Genomic DNA, 26,195 nt, shown 5'->3' on the forward strand with positions numbered 1-26,195 from the left:
ACACGGCCATCCTTTTCTCACACTCTTTTCTTTTTATCCAGCCCTATCCTCCTCCTTCCTCCTCACTCTGGCCTTGAGCCAGAGGTTACTAGGGGCCTTTCTTGCCCCTTCCAGAGGTGGCCTCCTCTGCTCCTCCCCCCTGACGGTTCCACACAGCGACCGGCCCTCCGCCCCACTCACCGGCCGACAGCTGTCCTCGCAGGGCTTCTGGGAGCACTGGGTCACGCGCAGGCCCATCACAGCATCCTCCATGTCCGTGCAGGTGCACACGTCGCAGCCCTCCTCCCAGAACTGGCCCACGGGGTAGACGGTGCCCCGGTGGACACACACCTGCAGACACGGGTTTCCATGAGTGGGCTCGTTCGGTCCCCTGATACAGGCGGTCAGTAAGCACCTGCTCTGCAGAAGCTGCTACGGGTGCTGAGAATGCGGCCACCGATAAAACCAGTGTGTCTCTGCCACACGTAGGGATGCTCATGAAGTAGACTTCGTCCTCTTCCCTTCCCTGCCCACCAGTCCTAGAAAAGCCAGCTCCAGTCTGCCCTGGCGTGGCCCTTTGTGAGGTCCACAGACCTGGATATGATACACTGGCCGCCTTGGTCTGGTTTCATCGCTGCCTTAACTGCATTCACCTCCTTTCCATGTCACACAGAGGCTGTACCCAAGTTCCCAAACACATTAATGTCCTTGGACTTGGAGCCCGTCCACAGCTAGCCCTTTGGTCCCTTAGGAGCAGACAGAAGGTGAAGGACGATTGAGCAGGGGCTATGACTATGTGTCCCCTCGAGGCCCACAAATGACAAGGAACATACAAGCAAAGACTCTAGGGTGCAGAGTATGGGACATGTTTAAAAGACAAGAGTCCTATTTGAAAGAACCCCAGCCTACAGCAGGAATGTGGGAAATGAGATTGCAAAGGATGGTTGAAATGGGAACATGGCCCACCTGGGCTGCAAGCCACATGCAATGCTCAGACACTGTTCCGCAGGAATGAGGTGCCAAGGAAGCTGTTTGATCAGGGCACTGAACGGCAGTTTTGAAATTAATCCCCAGCATGCCCTCCAAAGCTACACAAAACAAGTCTCCACCCTCCACCCACAAAACAGCAGTACAAATATTTTTAAAGATTATCATATATCTTCTCAGTCTTTCAGCTTCTGTATGATGAGCTTATTGAATGAGGCCTCTGGTTCCTCTAAGCAGACTGCTAGAAAAGTGTCATCATCCCTATGGAGAAGAACTTAGCAATATCTTGCAAGATCATGTGTATTTACCACGTGACCCAGAATCTCACTTCTAGGAATCTATCCCAAAGCACACTGGCACAAACACGAAATGTCAGAGGCACAAAGCTATTTGTTATGGAATTATCAGTAACAGCAAAAGACTGAAGCAACTCAAATGTCCCTCAGCAGTGGATGTGTTGAAAAGCTAAGGTGCACCCATGCAATGGGGGACTATGCGGCTACAAAATGCAGTGAGGCAGCTCTCTGCATACTGATATAGAATGATCACCACCATGTGTTGTTAAATGAAAAACGGAAAATTTAAATAGAATTTATAATATGGTACTTTTTGTGAGAAGTGGGAAGAAATATGAATATGTAAAATTTAGTTGTATTTTCAAAAATAAAAACTAATAAAAGTTATAAATTATTGGGGGGAGGAAGGAACAAGGTAAAGGAAACATGAATAGAAGTGAGACTCCTGGGAGTATGTCTTGATTTATAACTTGGGCTTTAAAATCATGTAAGTGCTTTATATCACAGTAGTATTAAATTTAAAAGGAAATAAAAAGCAACCCCTAAAAATGGAAAACAAATTGAAATATCTGATTACCTGGATATCAAGTCAGTGACAATCACACAGGGGAAATAATGACTTCAAAGGACATTAAAACCTAATTATTTTGACTATATATCACCAAAGAGTTTTTGTTTTAGGACAAGAACTGCAAAGAAATCTTAAACCACCTCCAGTAGTCATAAATTATTAGTAGTAATATTAGCACTGTTATGTTTGAAACTATTACAGATATATTATAGATGTATTATAAGATAAAGCAAATAAGTAATTATTTTAATTATGTTAGGAAACCAGAATTTTGGATTTAGAGGAGAAGTGACACAAGTATCAAATCAAAGAAGTTGAGTAAAACCCTATAATTAAATCTGAATCAGAAATACCACTATGAAATTATAAGCTTTTATCTTCTTTTAAAATATGTGTTTCTAATCTCTTTTCACCAAAAGGGTCTATAGGCAATGTTGACCCAGGAGCAATAAACATTCCTGGCACCCAGACTGTAGTGTCCAACTGCCACCTTCACTAACAGGTACAAGGACTTTTGGGGGCAATGGCTGACCCAAGGACCAGGCGGGAAACGCCAGGATGAGCCTGGCAGACCTCGCTGTCTCAGAAAGCAGGAAAGCTACAAAAGACAGACGAGGCCACATCAAGGGTTCCAGAGCCAACCTGGAGGGGTTCCTGTTTACCCCAGGCAGGACAACTTGGGCATCAAATGAGAATAAAGACTAAAATCAAAATGTTAACACATCAAATACATAAGCATCCATGAGTTCGTAATGATACTAAAAACAACAAACAGAAAATCTCTTTGGTCATCCATGATGGTCGCTGGGGCATCCACTCACGACACTGAAAACTGGTACAGGAAAAAAATCAGGCATTTATCCTGCTTTTCCTGGAGTAATTTCATTTCAGGGAAACCAAAAGGAGTTGGGGGAAAATTCTTTCTCATGGAAGAATTCTAGCTAATAAACACATAAGAATGATAGAAGTAGAGAAAAGTCACAGTTTTGCAACTCCTAAAGATACACTGAATCTTAGGCAACAAACACCAATGAATATCAAAACTTAAGGTAAAATGTTTATGGGGTGAACTTCATGACGCAGAAACAGGCTGACACCACCTGAACCCAGGATTCTGTCTAATGTTTAAAAGCGGGGCACTGGGCATTACGTGCCTCACGGTCTGCTGCAACAGGAAGCACACGGCATCCTCTAGTGTGCATTCTTGCCTCCCCCAAAACTGTACTTGAACGTAATTAATCCCCTGGGTCTAACTTCTAGTTTACTGGAAATGCAGGGGATGGAGGAACACTCTATGCAGCTCCATGAGGTAGCTGTTAGCCAAATCCAGAATTCATGACATTCTATAGGACAGATCACCCAGCTCCCCCAACACATCCAAGGCATAAAAGATGGGAATGGGGTTGCTATAGTTACAAAGACATAAGAAACATTAATAGAAGATGGGCAAGGTAGGAGGGGTGGGTGGGAAGAGGAAAAAGAACAGAGACACAGGAAGCAGCAGCAATCACAGCCTCCTAGACTTGCTCTGGCTTTTCTAGAAGCTACGTGCTTAGAAACCCTGAGCTAGAATCGCATCCAGAGGGGAACAGAGGTCTAGAGCATTCCAGGCAAATAATGGTCTGTTCTAGCCCTAACAGGCTCCAGGGAAGACAACTGTGGCTTCTGTGTCACTCATGTCAGAACTCCCCTCAATCCAGCAGCTGCGGCTACGCTCAGGTCTTGCTGCTGCAGTTCCAGTTCATCTCAAGCCCATTCTAACATTTCCCCACCCTGCACCCACCATCACTCCCACCCCACCAATTAAATCTCTCATGATAGCTCATCTTGGTAGCCCTCTCCCCTATAAGACTGCCATTGGCATTTAATATCATTTAGTACCATCTGTTGACACTTTCTTACATTCACTTTATATGCTATTGTCGTACATACTAACAAGACCGTTAGTAGGGACAGCCTCTTGCATTTCTTCCAAAGCACCTCACACAGCACCAATTCTGTTATAGCACAGAAGTTGTTCAGTAAATACTGGATGGCTGAATGAATGAACTGATAGCCATTAACCAAGGAATAAACTATTAACTGATCTCTAAATAATCCATGCAATCACATTACTTCCTTAGCTAATCTACACATAGACTCTATAAACAGGGACAATGTCTCATTCATTGTTTGTAACCTCAGCACCCAGCCATGCGTAGTACACAGTAGGTTCACTATAGGTATTGGTAGCTCAGTGGTAGAGCATGTGCTTTGCATAGTAGGTTCACTATAAATACCTCCAGAGTTAACTAAATCTCCCCTTGGGCTGAGGTGAAATGCTGACTGCTGTCCCATCAGGCCTTGCAGCGCTTGGTTTGGGCAGGAGGGAAGGTTGGGTAGGTGCAGAGCTTCCGTGAGGAGCAGGTGTTTGGCCACTGTCCCAGCCAGAGCTGAGCAGCCCCTACCTTGTCAGGAAGGCAGGTGGTTGTGGTGCAGCCACAGTCGTTGGTGGTGGCTGAGGCCAGGTACCCGAGGGGACAGCTCACCGTGGAGTTGACACAGTTGCAAGCACACTCATACTCATCACAGCACTGGGTCTCCCGAAGGGTGGGCGTCCGGTGCGGGAGGCAGGAGGGTGGGGACTCCCTTTTGCACTCCTCCTTCCTGCAGGCTGAGGGGCAGCGCAAGGTGAGCCCTGCACTCTGCCGGGGCCGCAAGCATTCGGCTATGCCGTAGGGTCCCAGGGAACTCTAGACTCAGAATACTACATCAGAAATGCACGTGAGCCCAGCTCAGGGCTGGGGACTACTCACACCAAAAAGCAGTTTGTCTACAGAAAAATAGCAACATTAGTCTAAAGGAAAAACGTGAAGCTCAGAACGCTAATGCAGGAGAAGTGAAGGCTGCTCGATCCTGCCCTATCACGTTGCCATACAAGGGCCAGGGCCCTCCCAAGAACTGACTCTCGGAGGGAACAGAGGCAGAACCTCTAAGACCCAGCTGGGCCTGGGTGCACCAGGTCCTGGAAAGCTCTCTTACATGCTGCTGGCTTTTGTGATTCTACCCCCGCCTCGGGACCTAGAAACACACCCTACAGTCTTAGGCCCTCCAACAATGTGGAATGAAAGACTGCAGCAATCTCATCAAATCCACAACGTCCTTTCATAAACGCCAGATCCCACCCCTGTGTCCTTTGCCTATTCCCAACTTCCTTCAAATACAGTGTGCCCTCCTCCACCCTTCAGACCTCACATCTAGGAAGCCAAGTGAGATTCCAAAGCAACAGGACAAGAACTCCACTTGACCTGCAGTGGTGTTCTCAGTAGCTGAACACAGAATTCGGTTTCTTGCCATGTCTTACCTTAGTCCAACCCTGTGCTTACATGATAGTACTTAGTGATTAAATATATGCACCCACAGAGGGAAGAAAACCTATAAATTTGTTTGGGAGTAAGATCCAGTGATAAGGACAAGCCAAGGGGACATTCCCTCCCCTCGGTGGCACATGGGAGGGTGGCGGTAAATAAAGATCAGACCTGGGGCTTCCACATCTCAGCCCCAACCGCTTCTGAACATGACCCAGGAAGGAAGTGCCTGTAGCTGTGCCCACACCTGGCACACCCTCGGCAGTATGCGGCTGGAAGGATTCTTTCTGCTCAGGTGTGACCTTAACCCCTCTGTTCCAGATGTGCCAAACCCAGATTCAACTAACTAGAAAGCAGGAAATGACATGATCTTGGAACAGGTCCCTAAGAAAGAGGACAGCCTCCCCAGGCCAGGAGAAGAGGCCAAACATCCACAGAAAGCTTACCGCAGGTGAAGTTGGGTCTGCACTCGCCAGGATTGGTCAGCGTTGGCTGGAGGCCACCTTCGCAGTGAGGCACTGGGGGCGGGTCACAGCTCACCAGGTCACACACTGAGGGCCAGGAAAGAGAGACATCCACACAGAATTCAGAGAGGTTACCCTTATATCACCTGTGAGTGTGACCCTACATTCCTATTCATGCAAACTTCTGCTGTAGGTAGATGGTGATACAGAGATGTAGATCGAGCCAGAGATAGAGTTAAAGGGGGAATAACAGGTGAGAGAGAGAGGAGAGAGAGACTAGACAGATACAGGATGACAGACAGATAAATATGGAATGATAGCTAGACAGACAGACAGACAGACAGATCCAAGACACACACTGAGTATTTTTATCATCTTCCCAGATCTCAGACAACTCACTTGAATCTTCTAGACCTCAGTTTCCTCTCCTGCAAGGTGGGAACTCTACCTTATCGAGTTAGGCTGAGGATTTCATGAAATAAATAAGGCAAAGTGCCTGGCATATTGTGGGAATTGAACAATATCTGTAAAACAAGGGGCTTGAACTAAATGATCCTCCGGCTCTCTCCACTGCTACCATTCTAAGACCTACTTGACACGAATTATTCTCAACTCAGATCTCCCTCCCCTACGGGACTTCCATTTATTGCTGATAAATTTCATCAGCAAAAGCAAATTTCTCGGATTATTTAATTCTCTTTCAGATCCTTGGAATATCCCTTGATCGATATGCTCTCCCTGGAAGATCTGCACCACTACAAATTTTGCAAGCCTGTGCTTTATGTCTTCATCTGAACAATTAATAAACACATCGGACAGGACAGGGACAAGGACACTAGTGATTTCCTGCCATGCCGACCATAATTCCATCAGCTCTGAATTCATTGAATTATCATCATTCAGACCATTATTCACCTTGTAGTTTGCAAGCCTATCATGGAAGCCTCTGACAAATCACCCTCTGAACTCAAAGTGCCCCGTGCGTGGCCTTCTCTACAGCCAGTGGCCTCAAAATCTTACTGAAAAGGACGATGTGCTCCTTTGGCATGCCTCTGTCTTCAGTGAATCTCTGTTGCCCCCGGTGACCACGTCACTATTTTATTAATGCTCTCAACCCTTGCATTTAAAAATGTATGGTAGGATTTTTCTAGGAGCCTAATCCTATTCTCCAGGGATAACTCTTCCCATTTATTCGGAAAACCTAGTCAGCCTTACCACCTCCTTTTGCACACCTGTGCCTGAGAACACATCCACCTTCAGCACCAGGGCACGGTTCACCTGGGGCTGGCGCTGGGGCCTGGAGAAACCTGCGGGGGGGTGGGGGACATACCGCACTCATAGTCGGGGCAGCACTGCTCTGCGTCCTGGCGGAGACGGGCCACCTCACACGGGCCACACGTGGGAGCTGGAGGACAACGGCCACAAAAGTCAGAGAAGTGAGTAACGTGCAGCCGGAGAAGGACCGAAAGTGTTGGATTTGGAACACGCTCTCGTGCGCTGACACCCAGTACAGGCTCTGCACGGTCGTCCCCCAAAGATCCAGGCCCTGGGACCTCTGACAAATGAGCCTCCCGCCGTGTCCTGATGACATCTCACATTTCCCTCCCAGGGGACCCTGAGTCTGAGCGCCAAGGTCAGACAGGCGGGCAGGGTTCACTCTGAGAGTGGCGGTGCCCAGCGCCCCAAGAGGGGAATGCAGGCCAGGCTGGTCGGGGAATCAGCGCTCGGTGCCGGCGCTTGGATCTGCTCTGCCAGGCCTGACGACGGGCGCTGGGGGCCTCCAGGGGGCCGTCTCCCTCCCAGAGCACAGGGAGGGGTGGACTCGCTCACCTCTGGCGGTGGGGCAGGGCGGTGATGTGCAGTTGACCTTGCGCCCGCTGAGGCAGGTGCAGAGCTGGCAGGGCTGGTGGTCCGGGACCCAGGCTTCCAGGAACTGCGGGGAAGGCAGGCTCAGCAAGGGCACAGGGCGCTGGGCCCAAAGGCCCGGAGCTCGCGGAAGCCAGCTCTCCCCCACCTGTGGCGCGGCCGCCTCTCGCCAGGGCCAGTACCATGGCCCTCCCTCCACGAGGGCCTCACAGGTGAACAAAGGCACGTTGAGAAGAGGCTGTAAGGTTCTGAGAGGGAAGAGGCGGCACCATGCCCGGGGCCTTGTATCACACTGCTAGTCATTGCTCAGGCCAAAGGAAAAATTAAGATGTAGCTTGGGGGAAAGAAATTTCACTTGTTTCTGGACTTAAGACAGTAGGGTAGGAAGAGCTGGGGGACAGCAAAGCTCCTCGAATGGCCGCACCGTTGATGCCGGAAGTGATGTTAGACGCCCAGGGCAGTTCTCTGGCTTTTCAGATGAGGGGCCACCCGGGATATAAAGCAACTTCCTCAACGTCGCACACAGCCCCACGGCACAGGCTTTGAAGTCAGGAACACCTGAAGCCCAATATGGGGTTCCTCCATGCCTCAGTTTCCTCACCTGGAAAATGGGGTACTCAGGCCTGCCTCACAGGAGGGCTGTGGGCAGCAGGAACCCGGGCCCGGCACACAGCAAGAGGGGTGCAGAGCTGGGACTCCGTCTCCCTCCACACTCAGCCACCAGATTAAATTTAAACAAAATCAGATTCAGGTTAAATTGCCCCTGAATAAATACGTCTTTATCCAGTAGCTCAAAGGCCTCTAAAAAGTTCCCAGGTCAAGAAGGTCTTGCTTATTCCCTCTCCCTCAGCAATCAGTCTGCCAAGAGGGAAGATCAAAGATGCCCAAGTAAACCCCGTGCACAGCAGCAGCCAGCACCTCAGTAGCACTGCTGTGCGCCGCTGTGTTAGGGGCTGTATGTAAACGACTCGTGCAGTCCCCACTGCAATCCCACGGTGGGGACGTGTCTGTTCTTCATCCCACCTTTCAGACGAGACGCGGAGGCACTGGCTCGGGCTGCACCGTCATCGTCATCGCAACAGAGCTAGGATTGGACCCAGGACCCGTGTTTTTAACCCCTAGGCTCGGCTGCCTCTCAGTGGTAACTAACATTAAATACGTTCAAGGTAGTTTTCTAAGGGCTTTACGTTTGTTTACTTTATTTCCCTTATAACAACCCCATCTGGTAAGTTCTATTATTATCTGTATTTACAAACGATGAAACTGAGGTGCCAAGAAGTCAAGTAATGTGACCAGCTGGCACATCCAGGACTTGAGCCAGCATTCGGCTTGGCCTCTGTGCCACGACTGCCCCTCGTCAGTGGGCACGGTGCCCACACGGGCAGGCCCGAATATACTGTCCCCGCCCTCCATGGGCTGATGGTCAGGCTGGGAAAATAAGACTCACCCACGAAAATCTGAATGAGATAAATCGAGACACATGCTTACCACGGAACGCTACTCAGCAATAAAAAGGAACAAACCACCAAAACAGGCAGCACGGACGAACCTCAAAGGCATCATGCGGAGCGAAGGAAGCCCGGCAAAACAGGGGTGCCGACCGCGCGATTCCATTTATACGAAATCCCAGAAGGACCCACAGTGACAGAAAGCAACCCAGTGGCTGTCGGGATCAGGGGACAGATTAGAAAGGGGCACAAGTAAACTTGGGAGCGACTGAAATTCACTATCAATGACGGTTTTATGTGTATATGTAGGCCCAAAACTCACCAAACTGTACACTTTAAATATGTACTGTTTGTTGCATATAAATCATACCTCAATAAAGCTTTTTTTAAAAATGAAAAATAAAGGAGCCACAGGAGTGCAAAGAAGAAGTCACTAGGGCCGTGTGCTCCAGAGATGTCTAAGGACACCACCCCATGACGCAGGAGAAGGACTTGGGCAAAGGGGAAGGCGGAGGAATCCCAGGTGGGAACGGAGGGAACGAAGGCACAGAGGAAGGAATATTCCTGTGGGCAGGTGGGGACGGGGTGACCTGGGCACCGTGGGGCCAGGCAGGCAGGTTGGAGGCCGCGGTGGAGGCCGTGGTGTCCCCTTTAGGAGTTTGCCTCCACCCGGCAGACAAGCTGCAGCCCTGACAGTCTGCGAGCAGGAGCCGCCTCCGAGAGCAGAGGCTAACAGAGACAACCTGGTAACAGCGCGCAGGGTGGGGAAGGGAAGGACCAGGAATAGAGAACCAAAAAAGAGGCTGTAGCAGTGCCATTCCGGGGTCTCTCCAGGGACTGGGAGACCCGGGGAGGAACACAGGGCACTGGCCTCAAGGGCTGGGGCAGGTGGAAGTGGTGAAATAAGAGTGGAGAGGGTTATGTTTTGTATACGTTTTGGGTTTTTTTTTTTCCTCTCTCTTTTTAAATGTGGACCTCAGACATCTAAACTCAATAATAAATCAGGCTGGGTGCAGTGGGCCACACCTGTAATCCTAGCAGTCTGGGAGGTGGAGGTGGGAGGATTGCTTGAGCTCAGGAGTTCAAGACCAGCCTGAGCAAGAGTGAGACCTCATCTCTACTAAAAATAGAAAAATTAGCTGGGCGTTGTGGTGCGTGCCTGTAGTCCCAGCTACTCAGGAGGCTGAGGCAGGAGGATTGCTTGAGCCCAGGAGTCTGAGGTTGCTGTGAACTATGAGGATGCCACTGTACTCTAGCTGGGGGGACAGGGTGAGACTCTGTCTCAAAAAAAAAAATGAATAAATCATACAACCTTCCAACTATCCTGAAAGTGGGCAACACCACCAGAGATGACCAAAAGCAGGCATTCAACCTGCTTCTCCAGGGATTTTCATTTTCCCAGGAAGCTTAAACGAGGCCCGCCCAAGGCAGGGGACAGAATCAACGACCCCGAAAAAGCGAAGGCTGAGCTTCCAGAAGCTATGGTGGCGGCTCTCTAGGCCTGGCCAGGCTATGCAGCAAAGTGGCCAGCAGGTGGCACTCCCGCACAGGCGCAGGCCAACTGCAGGCAGGCCTGTGGCACCTGCCAGGTTCCAGGGCCGGGGCGTGACTGCCACTGGGACAAAACAGGTATGAGAGCCAGCAGAAGTCAAAGATTAAATAAAGGCGACAAAAGAACGGCCTACGGAGAATATGGTGGGGGGGAAAACTGAAGTCTTCAAAGCCCAAGGTCAGAGAAGGGCCACAAGCGAGTCATCATGCACCACCCACCGGCAGCCAGGGGACTTCATGGAGGATGAAAATGAACTGCAAGCCCTGAGCCCGGCTACGCAGGGGCTGAGGGAGGGGGAGGCGGCTCCAGGCTCCTGGGCGGTGGACACAGTTCTGGCTGAGCTTGTGCCTGTCGGTACAGCCCCAGCAGCAGCAGCACGGAGCAAGGGACAGCCTGTGCGTGGCTCTGGGTCCCTTCTGAGCCTGCTACAAAGGCTCACATCTTTACACTCCATTTTGTCAAATAAGCAAAAGCTATGGAAACTAGTAAATATTTTGCCCTTCTGAAGTTACTACAATAGATTTATACCCTGGTTTATTTCCCTGAAGAAAGGTTTTCTGGGCTTTATTTTTCAGTTTTAAAAAAAGTTCATTTAATGGAAATGATCTTCATATTGGATTTTTATTCTTTTTCTGCTTTAAAAGTAAAAGCTGGAAAGGCAGGTGGCTGGATATTTGTCTTCATCCATTGAATCTATATTTTCTGAAACAACTAAAACTGGCTGTGTTCCCAAAATTGGTTTTTTATTGACTGATTTTATGTTACTTGATTGTTAAAAAGATATTTATAAGACAGTTTCTGTGTCAAATATTTCACCATTCGGAAGGATTCTTGACTCAACTCAAGTGCGTACTCTGAGTGCTGGACCGAAGGTGAGGGGAGCAGCGAGGGGAGGTGGCATCAGAGGAGCGTGCAGGGAAAGGGGCCAGAGACACCAAGATGACACCCACGAGCTTCCTGCTCTCGGGACCCTGCAGGCGTCTGACACTCATGGAGACAGAGCCACAGCACCCTGGAGCTTACTTCTCATCACAGAATGCCAGGGAACAGGGTGGAGGCCACTCTGCCTCCCTCGGAGACCAAGCACTTTGCCACTCCCAGGAACCCCAGTCTGAAATTGCCACTGGGCGCTGGCCCCACATGTACATGGCACCCATCATTCGAGCCCCCTGGGAGCCCAGGAGCTATGCACATCAGGGAGAGGAATGTAAGGTGTTGCCAGCTCATTTGGGGAACACCATAGAACAGGCAACTACTTAACTCGGCAGGTTGACGTGTGGTGACAGAGCAGGACTGGGCCTCTCTCCTAGCTCGTCTATTCTACAGTGAGAACAAATTGGATCCACTAGGATCCACTGGAGCAGATGAGACCCATCCAAGCAACATCCCTGATGGGAGCCCACGCTCACGTGGACACCAGCTAGCTCAGAGTTCTCGTGAGATCAATGGCAGGGCTAGGACACCATGGGGTGACAAGTGAACAGGAATCCCAGCTTTATGGCCCCATGTCATCTGAGCCTCAGGCTACTCAGCCATTCCATAGGACTTGTGATAATGACCCTACAGAGATTTGGGAGGAATCAAATAAAATGGTCCATTTTCCAGCTTGCAATATCAGAGACAAAATAGTGTTGTTATTGGAATACCATTTTCATCACTGTCCAGGCTGGTTAGCTATCTCTACCATGAATTCCCCTAGCTGTGATTAAATAGAGTGGTAAGTCACCCAGCTGGTCCACTTAGTGATGATGGTCCTCCTTGGTGATGATGAAGGTGTTAGTCTTGAATAATATAGAACACATTCTCCTTTGTTAGCGGCCAGATATGCTCCTGCCTCTACCACGCTCTGTAGTTGCACTGTCACAGATGAAGGATGGGGACATTGCACACATTCACATGTGCACAGACACACAGATCCTACAAATATTGCTGGTGTCAACTTTGAAGAGATATGACTGCCATTTTAGGCCAAGATGTGGGAATTTGGTAAATATCCTTTCAAAATGCACTCAATTACTCCTAAGGAGCTAAAGGAATTGATATCTCAATGTCTACCAAGCAAATCAGTCCAAAAAAGATGTAGCAAAAGGGTAATTTCATACAGTGGGAAGAGCCACATCTTTAGAGTCCAACTCCCAACTCCATCACTTACAAACTGTGTCCATGGGCAAGTTATTAAGCTCCTTAAGTCTTAGTTTTCGCATAGGCTTTTTGTGAGTATTTAGGAGTAACGGAGGATATCCGATCGCATGGAGCCCTAGTCCAAAGGGATGTTACACACACACACACACACACACACACGTGCATGCACACACACACCGACACACTCCACCACACACAGACAAGCGCTATGGTCAAATTAGTCTGAGACGCAAGAACTCTCTTAAATATCTGCAGTGTACAACAGTACATTAAAAGCTCTAAAGTGTCCTGAAAAAAGGAAGCCTGTTTAACTATGTTTAGCTAGATTTCTTTAAGCTGGGCACGGTGGCTCATACTTGTAATCCCAGCACTTTGGGAGGCCAAGGTGGGAGGATCACTTGAGCCCAGGAGTTTGAGACCAGCCGGGCAACAAAGTGAGACCTCATCTTTATAAAAAGGCTTTTTTTTTTTAATTTTAAACAAATAAATAATAGAGTTCTTTAAACTCACTTGACCACAAGAAACTGTTAACACCCTGCAAAACACACCTTTGAAAAACATTGAGATAATGAATATATAGTGTTTGGCACAATCAAGGTACACAACGTTTCTTAATAATGGCAGACATTACCACATAAAGTATTCTTTTCCCTTTCCCTCCTGGGTTTCTATATTGTTCTACTTACATGAATATAATAATACAAATGATAATAATAATGTGGTAACAACACTGCAGTGTTTGGTCCCACAGATAATACATGACAGACCCAGGATTTGAACCCAGTCTATCTGAGTTCAAAGCCGTTATGCAATACTGCCTCCCTATTGCTCAGTGATCCCCTTAAGGGCCACAGTTGGAAGGGGACAGTCCCTGGTGAGCACTGCTCCCGCCCCACCCCAGAGGGACGAGGCCCCACGGTGAGAGGCCAGGGCTCCTACCTGGCGCCGTACTCCGTCCTCACCGACACACTGCGTGCAGGCCTCCTCGGGGACACAGCTGCCTTCCAGCAGGACTTGGCCCGGGGGGCAGAAGCAGCCTTCTGAGGGATGGTCCCCACAGGAGCTCGTGTTGCCATCACAGTGCCGGGGACAGCCGCGCTCGCAGTGGCTGTACACCAGGGACGGTGGGCAGGACATAGCTGCAGACGGAGGAGGAGGAGGTCAGTCCCAAAGGCCCACGCCAGCCAGAGGGCAACAGAGGCACAGCTGACCAGACATGCTCAATCACCCAACAAACCGCTGGGGCAGAGAAGGCTGCTTTCCACCCATTTCCATCCTCATCTTCCGTAGAAACAGAACTTTTACCTGGACACATAACCATCCAGAGTAAGGACTGCATTTCCCAGCCCCACCTGCAACTAAGGGTGACCAGGTGCTGCCAGTGAACTGAAAGAGGAAGTGCAGTATCGTATGGCAGCTCCCAGGAACCTTAAAAAAGACAGCTGTGCATGTTCTTTGTGGCTTTCCCCTCCTGCTAACCATCCTGCTGCGTGGAACGTGAGTGCGGAGCTAGAGCTCCGTCAGAAAAAGACCACACCCAGGTGAGGGCCGAGCAAACAGCCTGGATCCAACCTGAGCCCAGAATCAGCAGAGCCCCCTGCCTCTGACCAGCAGTATGACAGAGAACTCTATTCCCCTGCTTCTTGCCGCCAAATCTAATCCTAACCATGTGAACCTGTGTGTTCTTAGGAGGTTTTGTGGTTCTTTTTTTAAATACAGATGTATCTGATACTTCAAAATCTTCTTAAAATTAAATAAGGAGAACACAGCTATGAAGAGCTGCCTTAGGAAAGAAGCCACCAGGTGATTCACTTCTCCCGTTCTGACCTACTCAATGACTTTCTCACATGCTCATGATGCCACGGCCCAGGTGGTGAAGGTCACCAAGGATTTGGAGTGCCAAGTGTTTTTCTCTGTATGCACAGCAAGTAGCCGGGAAGTACACAAGGAAATCAGTAGGCACAGGTGCTTCTGGTAACTTAGAAGCTAACATTTGCCCCTGATCTGCAGGCAGGTTGAGAGGAGGCAGTATCATCCACATAGACTCCGAAAATCAGACCTCAAAGGAACCTAGGGGTTGCCCAGTCCAACTGTCTCATCCTAAGACGCAGAAGCTCAGGTCCAGAAAGACTAAGAGAACAGCCAATGGCCAGGTGAGCTGGGACTAGGATGCCCCAGGTTAGAGCTGCTGACAGCTCTGTGATGGGAAAGCCCGAGACTCCAACATGCTTGTAGTAGTGATTTCCCTCAAAAAACAGTCAGGAACCATGTGTGATAATTGAGGATTTCAAGTTCATTGTTCTTTTCACTCCAGCACCCCTGGAGGGCAGGATCCATATCTGATTCATTTTGGTATCCCCTACATTTTAAATAATAAATAAATGCCAAGTGCAAGTCCAGAAGCTGGCCTTAGGGGGAAGACATCTGTACTAGTAATCCTGTGGCATTTGCAATTAAGAAGGTTTTTGGTCACCAAATGGCAAGATTCTACTCAAACTTCAAAATCCTGCTCATAAAAGGCATTATATCTAACCAAAAGGTTTGTACCCCCATAATATTCTGAAATTACAAAAAAATCCTGCTCATAGTGGTCTACGCTGTGAGCATTTGCTAAAGCTCGGTGGAATTTCAAATTCAATGTGACTGGTTATGCAGTTCTTTGCTGATGCCTGAATGTGTCTTATACATTAAAATCATATTTGAACTATAGAAATATTAATGGAAAGGATCATTCTTTAATTTACGTACAAGGTCTACATTCAGAGTACTTATATATCTACCATCTTGTTGGATCCCAATCGGATCCTAGGTAATAGGAAATGCAGCGATTTTCGTCTTTATTAGCCAGATAAAGAACCAGGGGCCCAGTTCGTTGGTCTCAGGGTTTTCAGAGGTGCACAGGGAGACCCACCACAGAAATCAGTTGTCCTCCAGTCGACACAGACCCCACTGGTCCGACAGAGGTGGGCGTAAGAGGAGATCACGTCACACACTCGCTCCTGGTGGCAACTGTCCTGCTGGCAGATGGCATAGAACGTGGCTGGAGCCAGAACCGTGTGGCACTCAGCGAACAGGGCTGAGAGCAGGACCTGGCAGTGGGAGCTGTCGAGGACAGGACACTGCTCCTCGGGAACGGGCTGGCACGTCTGCCCCGGCCGCTGCACGGTCCACTCCTGGACAAGTGCTTTCCAGTCTGAGGTGACCGTGCCATCCCTCAGCATGAAGTCATTGGCCCCATTCTCATCACAGATCCCTAGAGAAACAAGAAAAGATGAAGCTGGCGGCCCTGGGTACCAAATCCCTGATGCCAGAAACTGGCCATTCTCCATCCCCACCAGGGTCTGACCCTTGCTTCTGGGGCCTTGACAATGGACCCAGAAATAATAGCATCCAAGAGCCTTCTGAGTACAGCAAGTGAGGTTTGGGTGCTACGAAAATGTTCTTACCACAGAGACCGTACATCTTTGAAGCAAAGGTCTTGGGGCTGAGCTGCAGCTGAAACTCATTGTTTTGCGGAGTGAATGTGAGGATGTGGCCGAGGCGGCTGAATCTGAGCTCGTGCATGACGGCACCGTAGATGCTGACTTCCATGTTCCCGCCCACGTAAGGGACAGAGACCAGTCTCCCATCCACCGTCACCTGCCCAAAAAAGAAAAGGCTCATTGGTAGTCCTAGCAAAGTCCCCCCTGGCTTCTCGCTGCGGTTACTGAAAGTCACGGCACGGTCATCACACTGAGCTGCAGCGTTGGCCACAAACGCTGACGGTGCCAGCAGGGCTACTGAGATAAGGGGCTTTACAGAGTCCACCAGCGAACCGGCTGTTATTAATGTCATACCGTACAGACAGCCGTGCCCCTGGAACCCGAAAGCCCAGGGACTGAAGTCTATGTGACTCAACAGGGAAGCGTGACCCCTTCAAGATGGGCTGGGAAAGTTGCCATTTTGCCAACTCGGCGGGGCAGTGTCTCCAGGAGCATCCACGGGGACGACTTTAAGTCTTTACTGTGTGTAAGTATGTCACCAGGAGTTCTTCCTTTGGTGGCCCCACCATATATCATAACAAACATATTAAACTGTACTCATGTCCTGTGATGAATATAGTTTCTGCTGTAAAAATTTTGGAAGGGTTTTCTTTTAAATCATTTTGACTTTAGAATTTTGGGCTATGAATTACTCACTTAATATATGACTAGCTATGATTTTTCAGCAATCATTGTTCCTACTCAGCAATTCTTACAAAATGAGACAATCTAGCCTACAAATTGTTTCCACACAATGAAATATTTATGATTTCTACAGGCACAAGCAAAGAGGTTGGCATAATGTAACCTTTTATAAACATTTTATCAAACATTTATTTATAGCAGTTTTGCAGTTTTCTTTTCAAATTGTGGAGCCATACATTTTGTTTAGGCCTGAAATATTTTCAAAGGCCCTAATTCAGGCCCTAAATATCTCCCTTTGGAAAGCACACAGGGCTCAGGCACTGGGCTCCTAACGCACCCTGGGTAAGCAGTCCTGGTACCAATCCCAATTCTCTACCAGTGCCAGAAACTGGCACTAATGTCACAATCTCACACTATCTGAAACTGATTCTCTCTTCCAAATCTGTGCCCAGAACACCCTGAAATCACGCCAAGACACAGGAGATGGCAATAAACCCCTCATAAGAAGATGGTGTTCCTCTAGTTAAGTAGAAGGCTGAGTCCCCAACAAGGGCTCCAGCTAAAGCAAACTGCACCGGGTCCAGGCAGCTTCCCTGCGGTTCAGCTGCTGCCTTGCCAGGGGGCCCACAGAAAGCACCGCTCACCTCCATGTCGCCATGGAGCTCGACGGAGAGGCCGCTGTGCTTCACCTCAATGGACTTCATGCAGCTCTGCCCCTCCCCAGGGCCGCAGGCACCTTTATGGAGAATCACCTCCAGATCCTGCTCCTTGTTTTGAAATAGGACGTACGAACAGCTGCCAGTCAGCTTGAAATTCTGCCCATCAAAGGTCACAATGTGCCGAGTGGAGCTGCCTGTGCACACACCTGGACAGAGGAGAGCCGAGGGCGGGTGTGACATAGCCAAACCCCACACCTGCTACATACAGAGAGGCAGGGGTGACCACGCTGCACACACATAAATACAGTTGAGAGCTGAACAGGCCTTTTGAGGTCATGCAGACCAATTACCTCCTTTTACAGGTGGGGAAACTGAAGCTCTGAGAGGTAGGGAGGCTTAGGTAAGTAACACTCGGCCATTAAATATGTTCCTGGAGAACATTTGGAAGGACAAATATTACATAAAGACATGGCAAATTATGGAACCACACTTCTAAAAAACTGTAAATGTGCAATGTGAATGATCCACTCTGCAGGGAGGGACACCCTGGCCCAGGAAACAAAGTTAAGTTCCAGGGGTGTTATGACTCGTTGAAATCAAGAGAAGTTAAGCAAGCTATGAGCTCATGATCTCATTGTAAAGAAAATTCACCTAAAGATACACGTGTCCTTTCAGCTGCCAAGTGACTAATGGTACAAGTGGCCGTGTTGACTTAATTCCTTCAGAGATCATGCAGGAGAAATATTTCCACAGCCAAAACAAATGAGTGGGTCTCAGAGCTCCCTCATTTGACCCTGATTCATTCACATAATCAGCAAATTCTCAAGGTTCCCATTAAGATACCATTTGTGAATATTAATCACTTTGCATCTACATAAGATAATTGGGTAAAAATCCCCACATTGAAGGCACCACTACCATAAATAATTCAAAAGCTGATCTTGGACCTAAATGAAGTTGGAGATGAGCTTTCCAAACAAACCATGACCACATCTACAGTGGAGAATGAATAAAAGTCAAGAACTGAGAGGCAGATTCCGTGGAGTGGTGAGGCCTCACTAATGTCCCTCACTCACAGCCAGGCCCAAGGACTCCCCACCTGCGTGGGGGACTGTCACGCAGAACATCTACTGATAAACGGTGGGTCTGGATGTGCCATCTGCCAGAGCCGAGCAGCCTCCCAGAAGTTCTTCCACTCAGAATCCCCCAAGCCCTCGAGCAGCCCGTCATTTCCAAGTGGCCGCACTGAACCCTCTTGGCCTGCGAGCATCCAAGCTCCAAGTGACCCCAAACGCCAGCTGTTACTATCGTCATGCCAAGGAGCCGGCCCCACTGCCATGAGAACGTAATGGATCGCAAGGCAAAGAAATGGCTTTGGCTCACACGTGGCAACCCAGTGAGAGTGGCCCTCCCCCCACGAGATGACGTGACAGTGGAATAGGCACTTCAGGGCCGGAGGAACTCGGGCTGAATCCCGTCCTACCACTCGCTTGCACGGTGATCTCGGGTAAGAGAACGAAAAGGAGTTAATGAAGGAAGTAAAAAGGTCACAGAGAAAGTCATGAGTATGTAAGACAAGAAAAAATGGAGTCTTGAAAGAGAAAAATAAAACAATGGAACAGAACTAATATTTAAAGACTATAACCCATGAAAAGATTCTGGAAATCAAAAAAGAACCAAATCGATATACTGAAAGCATGTGCCAGATGTCTGGAAAAATTAAGCCAGAACAGTCAACTCTGAGACATATTACAGTAAAACTACTAGACTTCAAGATAAAGGAAAAATTTTCCAGGCCTTGAGTCAAAAAAGATCAAATAATTTATAAGGGCAAAAGAATGACATTGGTATCAGAATTCTCAATAACAGCATACAAAGCAAGGCAGCAATGGAGCAGCATTTCAGAAATTCAATGAAAGAAAGTGTGAATCACGAATTTTATATTTAGCCAGGGTGCCCTGCCAGCATCAATGCTACAGAAAAACAGTTCTAAATATATAAGAACTTGTGGAATTCTTTACTCACATCCCTTCTTGAGAAATCGGCTAGAAAACAAGCTTCCTCCAACTAAGAGATGACTAGGAAATGTTATCAAAACAACTGAAATGACTGTTTTTATCTATGTAATCATCTTTGCAACTATCTATGAAGCAAAAACTACAGGAGAGGCAAGGAGACATTGATAGACAAACTAATAGTAGTCTATCAGTTATACTGATAGACTACTATTAGTAGTCTCAGTATAAGATAAATAAATGGGCAAAAGATATCCAAGTCCTAAACAACAAAATCTTATGAGAGAGAGAAGGGGAGAGAGAAAGAGAGAGAAGGATCTCTACACCCTGATAATAAAGAATACACCTTCACAAAAATTGATCATGTATTAGGTCTTGTAGAAAATAACAGTAACTTCCATAAAGTAGAACTATTACAAACACCACTCTGATCAGAGTGTGATAAAATTAGAGATAATATCCTTATATTTTTAAAGACCTTATACTTGGAAATTTTTTAATTTATTATGTAAATCTAGGGAGAAAGGGGAAATACAAACTGACATTATAGAATTTCTAAAATAAATAATGATAATGAAAATACTATATGTCAGACTCACGGAGATTCATTTAAAGTGATGATAAGAAAATTAATAGCACCAAACACTTCCATCAATAAAAATGAAAGAATGAAAATAAATGAAATTCCCAATTCCAACAAAATAGAAAAGCACAAAAATAGTAAACGAAAAGAAAATTCAAGGGAAAAAATAATAAAAGAATAAAGATAAAAGCAAAAAATAATGAGGTAAAAGAAACAGAAAACATAATTAATAAATTGAAATCCTGATTTTTTAAAAAAATTCACAAAGACAAACTATGAGTTAACTTGATCAAGAAAAAAGATAACATGCATATATTTATAAATTAAGAAATGACCAAGGAAAATTACTACTGAAAGAGAATTTTTCAAAATATTATAAAAGACTACTTTAAAGACCTCTATACAATAAATTTGAAAATCTAGATGAAATGGATAAATTTCTAGGAAGATAAAGATTACTGAAATTAACTCTAATAGATAAAAAGAAAGGCTCAAGTATGCCAATTTTCACAAAAATGTTATTAGAACTAATAAATTCAGCAAAGTTGCAGGATACAAAATCAACTGTATTTCTATACACTAACAACGACATGCACGTGCAGAAGAATGAAACCGGACCCTTATACTATACACCAAAATCAACCCCAAATCAAACTTAAACACTTAAATGTAAGACCAAAAACTATAAAACTTTAAAAAGAAAACACAGGAGGAAAACTTCATTGGTCTTGGTGATGATTTCTTATATACGACACCAAAAGCAAGGCAAGAAAAGCAAACATACACAAATGGGACTGTAACAAACTAACAAGCTCTGTGCAGTAAAAGAGATAATCAACACAGTGAGAAGACAACCTGTGGAATGGGAAGAAATATTTCCAAACCATACATTTGATACGGGATTAATATCCATAATAGATAAGCTTCTCCTGCAACTCAGCAAAGAAAATAAATAAATAAATAAAATACAAATAACCCAACTTTAAAGGGGGCAAAGGACTTGAATAGACATTTCTCCAAAAAGACACACAAAAAGCCAACAAGTATATGAAAAAACATCCAATGTCACTGATCATCAGGGAAATGCAAATCAAAACCACAATGAAGTATCACCTCACACATGTGAGGACAGCCATTATGAACACACACACACACACACACACACACACACTCCAAAGCAGGAAATACCAAGGGTTAATGGCAATGTGGAGAAACTGGAACCCTTGTGCATGATTGGTGGGAATGTAAAATGGTGTAGCCACTACGGAAAACACTAAAAAGGTTTCTTAAAAAAATGAAAAGTAGTACTACCATATGATCCAGCAATCCCACCTGTGGGTATGTATCCGAAAGCACTGAAATCGGGATCCCAGAGAGAGATCCGCCCTTCCATGTTCTCTGCAGCGTTATTCACAATAGCCAAGAGGTGGGAACAACCTCAGTGTGTGTTGGACAAACGGATAGGGAAACCACAGGATACACACACACTGGAAGATTCTTCAGTCTTTAAAAAGAAGGAAATCCTTACATATGCTACAACACAGATAAACTTTGAGGACGTTATACTAAGCGAAATAAGCCAGTCACAGAAGGACAAACACTCCATTTATATGAGGTATGTAAAATCGTCAAACTCATAGAAGGAAAGAGTAGAACGGTGGCTGGAGGGGCCGGAGTGGGTTAACACGGGGAGTTGCTGTTCAGTGGGTGCAGAGTCTCACTCACAGAAGATGAAAAAGCTCTAGAGATCTGCTGTACAACAGTGTGCAAATAGCTAACAATACTATATTGTATACTTGAAAATTTATTGAATAGATGTCATGTTATGTGTTTTTGCCATAATTTTTAAATGGGAAAATGGGGAGGAAACATGAATAGATATTTCACAAAAATAGATATAAAATGGCATTGAAACATATGAAAAGATGTTTAACCTCACTCGTCATTAGAGAAATGAGTTTCAAGTACATTGAGATACCATTTCTTACCTGAAGAGTAAGAAACTGGCAAAAAAATAAACACTTTTGCCGACTCTGTTGGCAAAGCTGGGGGAAAACACACGCTCTCATGCATTGCTGACAGAAAAGCAAACTGGTAGAAATTCCAGTTTTGCACAACCAAGTCTTCCCTTTTGGAGAAGAATCTGTCAATATCTTAAAAATAACTTCATAAGCACTTATATTTTGACCCATGAACCTCACTCCTAGGAATCTACCCTGAAGACATACCACCAACTATTTGAAAATTCATACACTCAAGATTATTCATTGCAACATTGTTTGTAATTGCAAAATATTGGAAATAACCTAAATGTACATACATAGAACAGTTGAGTAAACTGTGGTACCCGATAGGGTATTAGGGAGCTTTCTTTGAACTGGTATTGGATGATTTCCAGGATACACTTTTAATCAAAAAAGGCAAAGCCCATTTGTACAGGAAGGATAAACCCGAAACGAATGGGACTGGACACCTCCAGAGAGCGCATGGGCTTGGCTGGAGGATGGAAAGGGAAGGAGAGAGGGACACCCGGTGCCCCTTCCTGCAGGGTGCTGACCTTCAGAACCACGGCAACGCTTCACATGACAGAAACAAGTGAGTATGTAAGTAAAGTCACAGGCTGGGGATGAGGGGAGCCCAAAACGGAACACAAACAGAAATTAAACTTACAATATTAGTAACATGACTACACGGAAGGGGTCGAGGGGAACTAACCGAAATAACTTTGGAAAACAAAATTTTACTCTAAGACTAAAGACAAAAAGAATTGTACCCAAATATTGTACTCTGGCTAGTAGATTTGTTTTCATAAAGGAATAGGTTAGCAATCCGGAAACTACTTTACATGTATTTTGGGATTAAGCAAATATATAAACACATTGTGGAAGAGAGCACAGCTTCTTACTGTCTGAGAAAGGAAGGGATGTGGACATGTCAAAAGGACAAAAGAGCCAAAATCAAAAAGACTCCCAATGGCCAAATCTGGGATCCTTTGAACAAGAAAACAATTAATGCCATAATCGATTATGCCACATAGAATAAATAAAAATCCATGAGCTCTTACTGATACAAATAATTGAATAAACAAATTAATAAATGAGAGAGAAGAAAGAGCTCTTCTTTTCACAGAATTCCAACTAAGAAATTTGGCAGGGATGATGAAAATCAAAAATCCCTATTTGGCAAACACCACGGTAAAAATCGTTTTAGCCAAGAAGCATCAATGAATTGCTAAGCTTGGTGGGTGAAAGTACATTTCCACAGTTTCAAAGTATCTCTGCACATGACAATTATTAAATGCAAAGAGGAAAATTGTAACTCTACAGTGGAAAATCCTGCTGAACATCACCTAAACCAAGTGATCAAACTTACACGGGGCAAACTGATATCACCTGCCTCTTTATACAATGCAGTGACGAAGGGCACAGTATGTCTTCTGTGGTATTGTCGACCAAAGCTCTAATCTGCATTTAATACAAAATGACAGATGTTTTAAAAAATTACCGGCCAGTACTCTTCAACAACATCAAGGTCACAATCAAAGACTAAGCTATTGTTCCAGATTTAAGGAGATTAAAGAGACATGACAACTAAATGTAATATGTGACCTGGATTGACTCCTAGACCAGAAGAAAGGACATTAACAGGACAGTTGGCAAAATTTGAATAAGATAACAGTTTTCATGGATGTTGATTTCTGATTTTGATCACTATACTGTGATTATGTCCCAATCTAGGTGAAGGTATGTAGGAATTCCTTGCACTATTTTTGAAATTTTTTAAGTCTGAAATTATTCAAGATAAAAACTTCTAACAAATTTTTTATTTTAAGATGTTTTTGAAAATAGTATCCACAATCTGGTTTTATCACTCCTGAAAGGCCTTCATGCATTTTAAGTGTATAAAAAGACTTAAGAAGGGTGTTGATGAACTGGACTTAAAAAGAGATTTCTTTGCAAAGAGCAGCTACAGTGTTGTGAGTCCCACATCCTCACTTGCCCCCAGAGGGACACGAGGGAGGCCCAAGCCCAGTGAGCGGGACTTTCAGGAGGCCACTCCAAGAGATGGGTTTGTGATCCATGCAGTTATGGGGGCACTGGAGCAGTGCCGCACACACGTCCTAAGAATCTAAAGGAGAGAAGCTGTGGCTATTGGCCAGAGGTGGCCAGCCAACAGGAGAGAGATCTGCTGCTGTTTTGGGAAACAAGTACATCCCCCTCCAATGGTAGGACAAAGGCGCATAAATCCTAGGGACCATACACAGGACCTACAGAAGGAATGATGGCCTGGGATTGTTTTAAATGTGATCCTGGTCAGGCACGATGGCTCACACCTATAATCCTAGCACTCTGGGAGGCTGAGGCAGGAGGATTGCCTGAGCTCAGGAGTTCAAGACCAGCCTGAGCAAGAGTGAGAACCTGTCTCTACCAAAAAATAGAAAAATTAGCCAGGCCTGGTGGTGCATGCCTATAGTCCCAGCTACTCAGGAGGCTGAGGCAGGAGGATGGCTTGAGCCCAAGAGTTTGAGGTTGCTGTGAGCTATAATGATGCCACTGCACTCTACCCAGGGCAAAAGAGTGAGACTCTGTCTCCAAAAAAAAAAATAAGTGATCATGTCTAAGAGAACTTCTGCTATAGAGTAAGGAGGACCACAAAAGAAAGACAGTCTATGAAGAGTTGAATGCAGAAAAACCAGAAGCTGAGCAGGAGAAGCAGCAGTCAGGCCAAGGATATAGGCTGCTGCTTGCCACCTAGGATCGAGTATTGGAGGAGCACAGTAAGGAAATCCTCAAGAGATCTGGCAAGAGAAAGGCTGCCACAAACACCTGCCAGGCCAGAGCACAGCTGCGTTGGCCACATGGAACCTTCTGGTCCACTGTTCAACTTCCTACTCTCCATGCTCCAGGCTGGGAGAGAAGCTGACCACACTCCCTTTTCCAGGGGCAGGAAGCCCAGACTAGGACTGGGGAGGTGTTTTAACTCTAATCAAGTTCAAAGTTTTAATTATTACACAACAGTGGGTATCCAATTAACAATTGAGACTGTTATAGGACTTCAGGTGACCACTGAATTCTTCATGAATGAACAGAAATAATATGAGGTCTGGTAGAGCTTTCATCTAGGCCAGGAGGGAAATTCGTCCCACTAAATAAAATTCCAAAGGAAGACTGAGATATAAAATCCAACTTTGATTGCGTCCCATAAGCTACATGAGTCCAACGTTATGGTTAAGCCACTACTGAGTAGGGGGCAACGTGGGCAGCCGTGTCTCCCAGACACAGGCAGAGGGCTGTGCCACCCCCATGGCTGAACGCTCTCCATGTTTACACGAGACAGACTTAAACCAGGCTGCTCACCGCCAGACCCCCACTGCTGTACCCCAAATGTTAACACGTAGATTCCTAAAGCTTGACTTGCCAACAGCCAAGCTGAGCACTGATCTCGGAAAAGCAATTCTTCCTTCTGGTGATAGGTGATCTGGGGAAATGCCTTCCAAAGACAGAGGAAGAGAGCGGTGATCCCTGAGACTGGACGAAAACTCGTCCAGGCACCATGTGAGGGAGGGAACCAGGCACAGGTGGCACTGTGCACACAGTGGGGAGGGAAGGGCTGCTCCAGGCTGGCTTCTGCTCCGCCTTTCTGCACAGCGAGCTAAAAGCCCTGCCCTTGACACTGTCAAGGCTGGTGACAAGAAAGACTCACAGGGGCAGGTCCAGCGGCAGCCACACGTCTCTTCCACCCGAACAGGGGACTGGCTGTTGGGACATGAAGGCCTCGGCCCCCGGTCACAGTTGACCCGATGACTCTGCAGCAAGGTCTGGCCATCTGGCTGGCAAGTCACAGTGTGGCACTGATCTGGCAGGGTCCAGACGTCCCCAGGCTGCAGAAGAAAACACCAGGTTCGGGCAGGGAGTAGGATGAGGTATTCCAACTCTGACCCCAGCTACCAGGCAACCGACCACTGGAACTGGACACAGGCCTACACGGCAAGGAGCTTACTAATGAGACAGGAAGCAGAACACGAGGGGTACAGGTAGATCTGCAAAACTAGGATCACGGTAAGAGGGAAAACTGGACTAAGATCGAAGGAGGAAAAATTAACCATTGGGAACAAGGGCC

At 46.5% G+C, this 26,195-nt stretch overlaps 1 protein-coding gene across 1 annotated transcript in view; it reads right to left on the reverse strand.

Annotated features, from left to right (window-relative positions):
• VWF (von Willebrand factor) overlaps nt 1–26,195 on the reverse strand; it is a 142,723-nt gene that overhangs the window by 23,504 nt on the left and 93,024 nt on the right. The window contains exons 34-43 of the mRNA XM_069491458.1: nt 25,779–25,956; nt 17,463–17,683; nt 16,099–16,291; nt 15,564–15,905; nt 13,592–13,791; nt 7,475–7,577; nt 6,975–7,049; nt 5,627–5,731; nt 4,281–4,486; nt 181–330 (exon numbers count right to left, since the gene is read on the reverse strand). Coding sequence (XP_069347559.1) covers nt 181–330; nt 4,281–4,486; nt 5,627–5,731; nt 6,975–7,049; nt 7,475–7,577; nt 13,592–13,791; nt 15,564–15,905; nt 16,099–16,291; nt 17,463–17,683; nt 25,779–25,956 — 1,773 coding nt within the window. The remainder of the gene's footprint in view (nt 1–180; nt 331–4,280; nt 4,487–5,626; nt 5,732–6,974; nt 7,050–7,474; nt 7,578–13,591; nt 13,792–15,563; nt 15,906–16,098; nt 16,292–17,462; nt 17,684–25,778; nt 25,957–26,195) is intronic.

The sequence above is a fragment of the Eulemur rufifrons genome, chromosome 16 (genome assembly GCF_041146395.1).
Source record: "Eulemur rufifrons isolate Redbay chromosome 16, OSU_ERuf_1, whole genome shotgun sequence".
Taxonomy (NCBI): domain Eukaryota; kingdom Metazoa; phylum Chordata; class Mammalia; order Primates; family Lemuridae; genus Eulemur; species Eulemur rufifrons.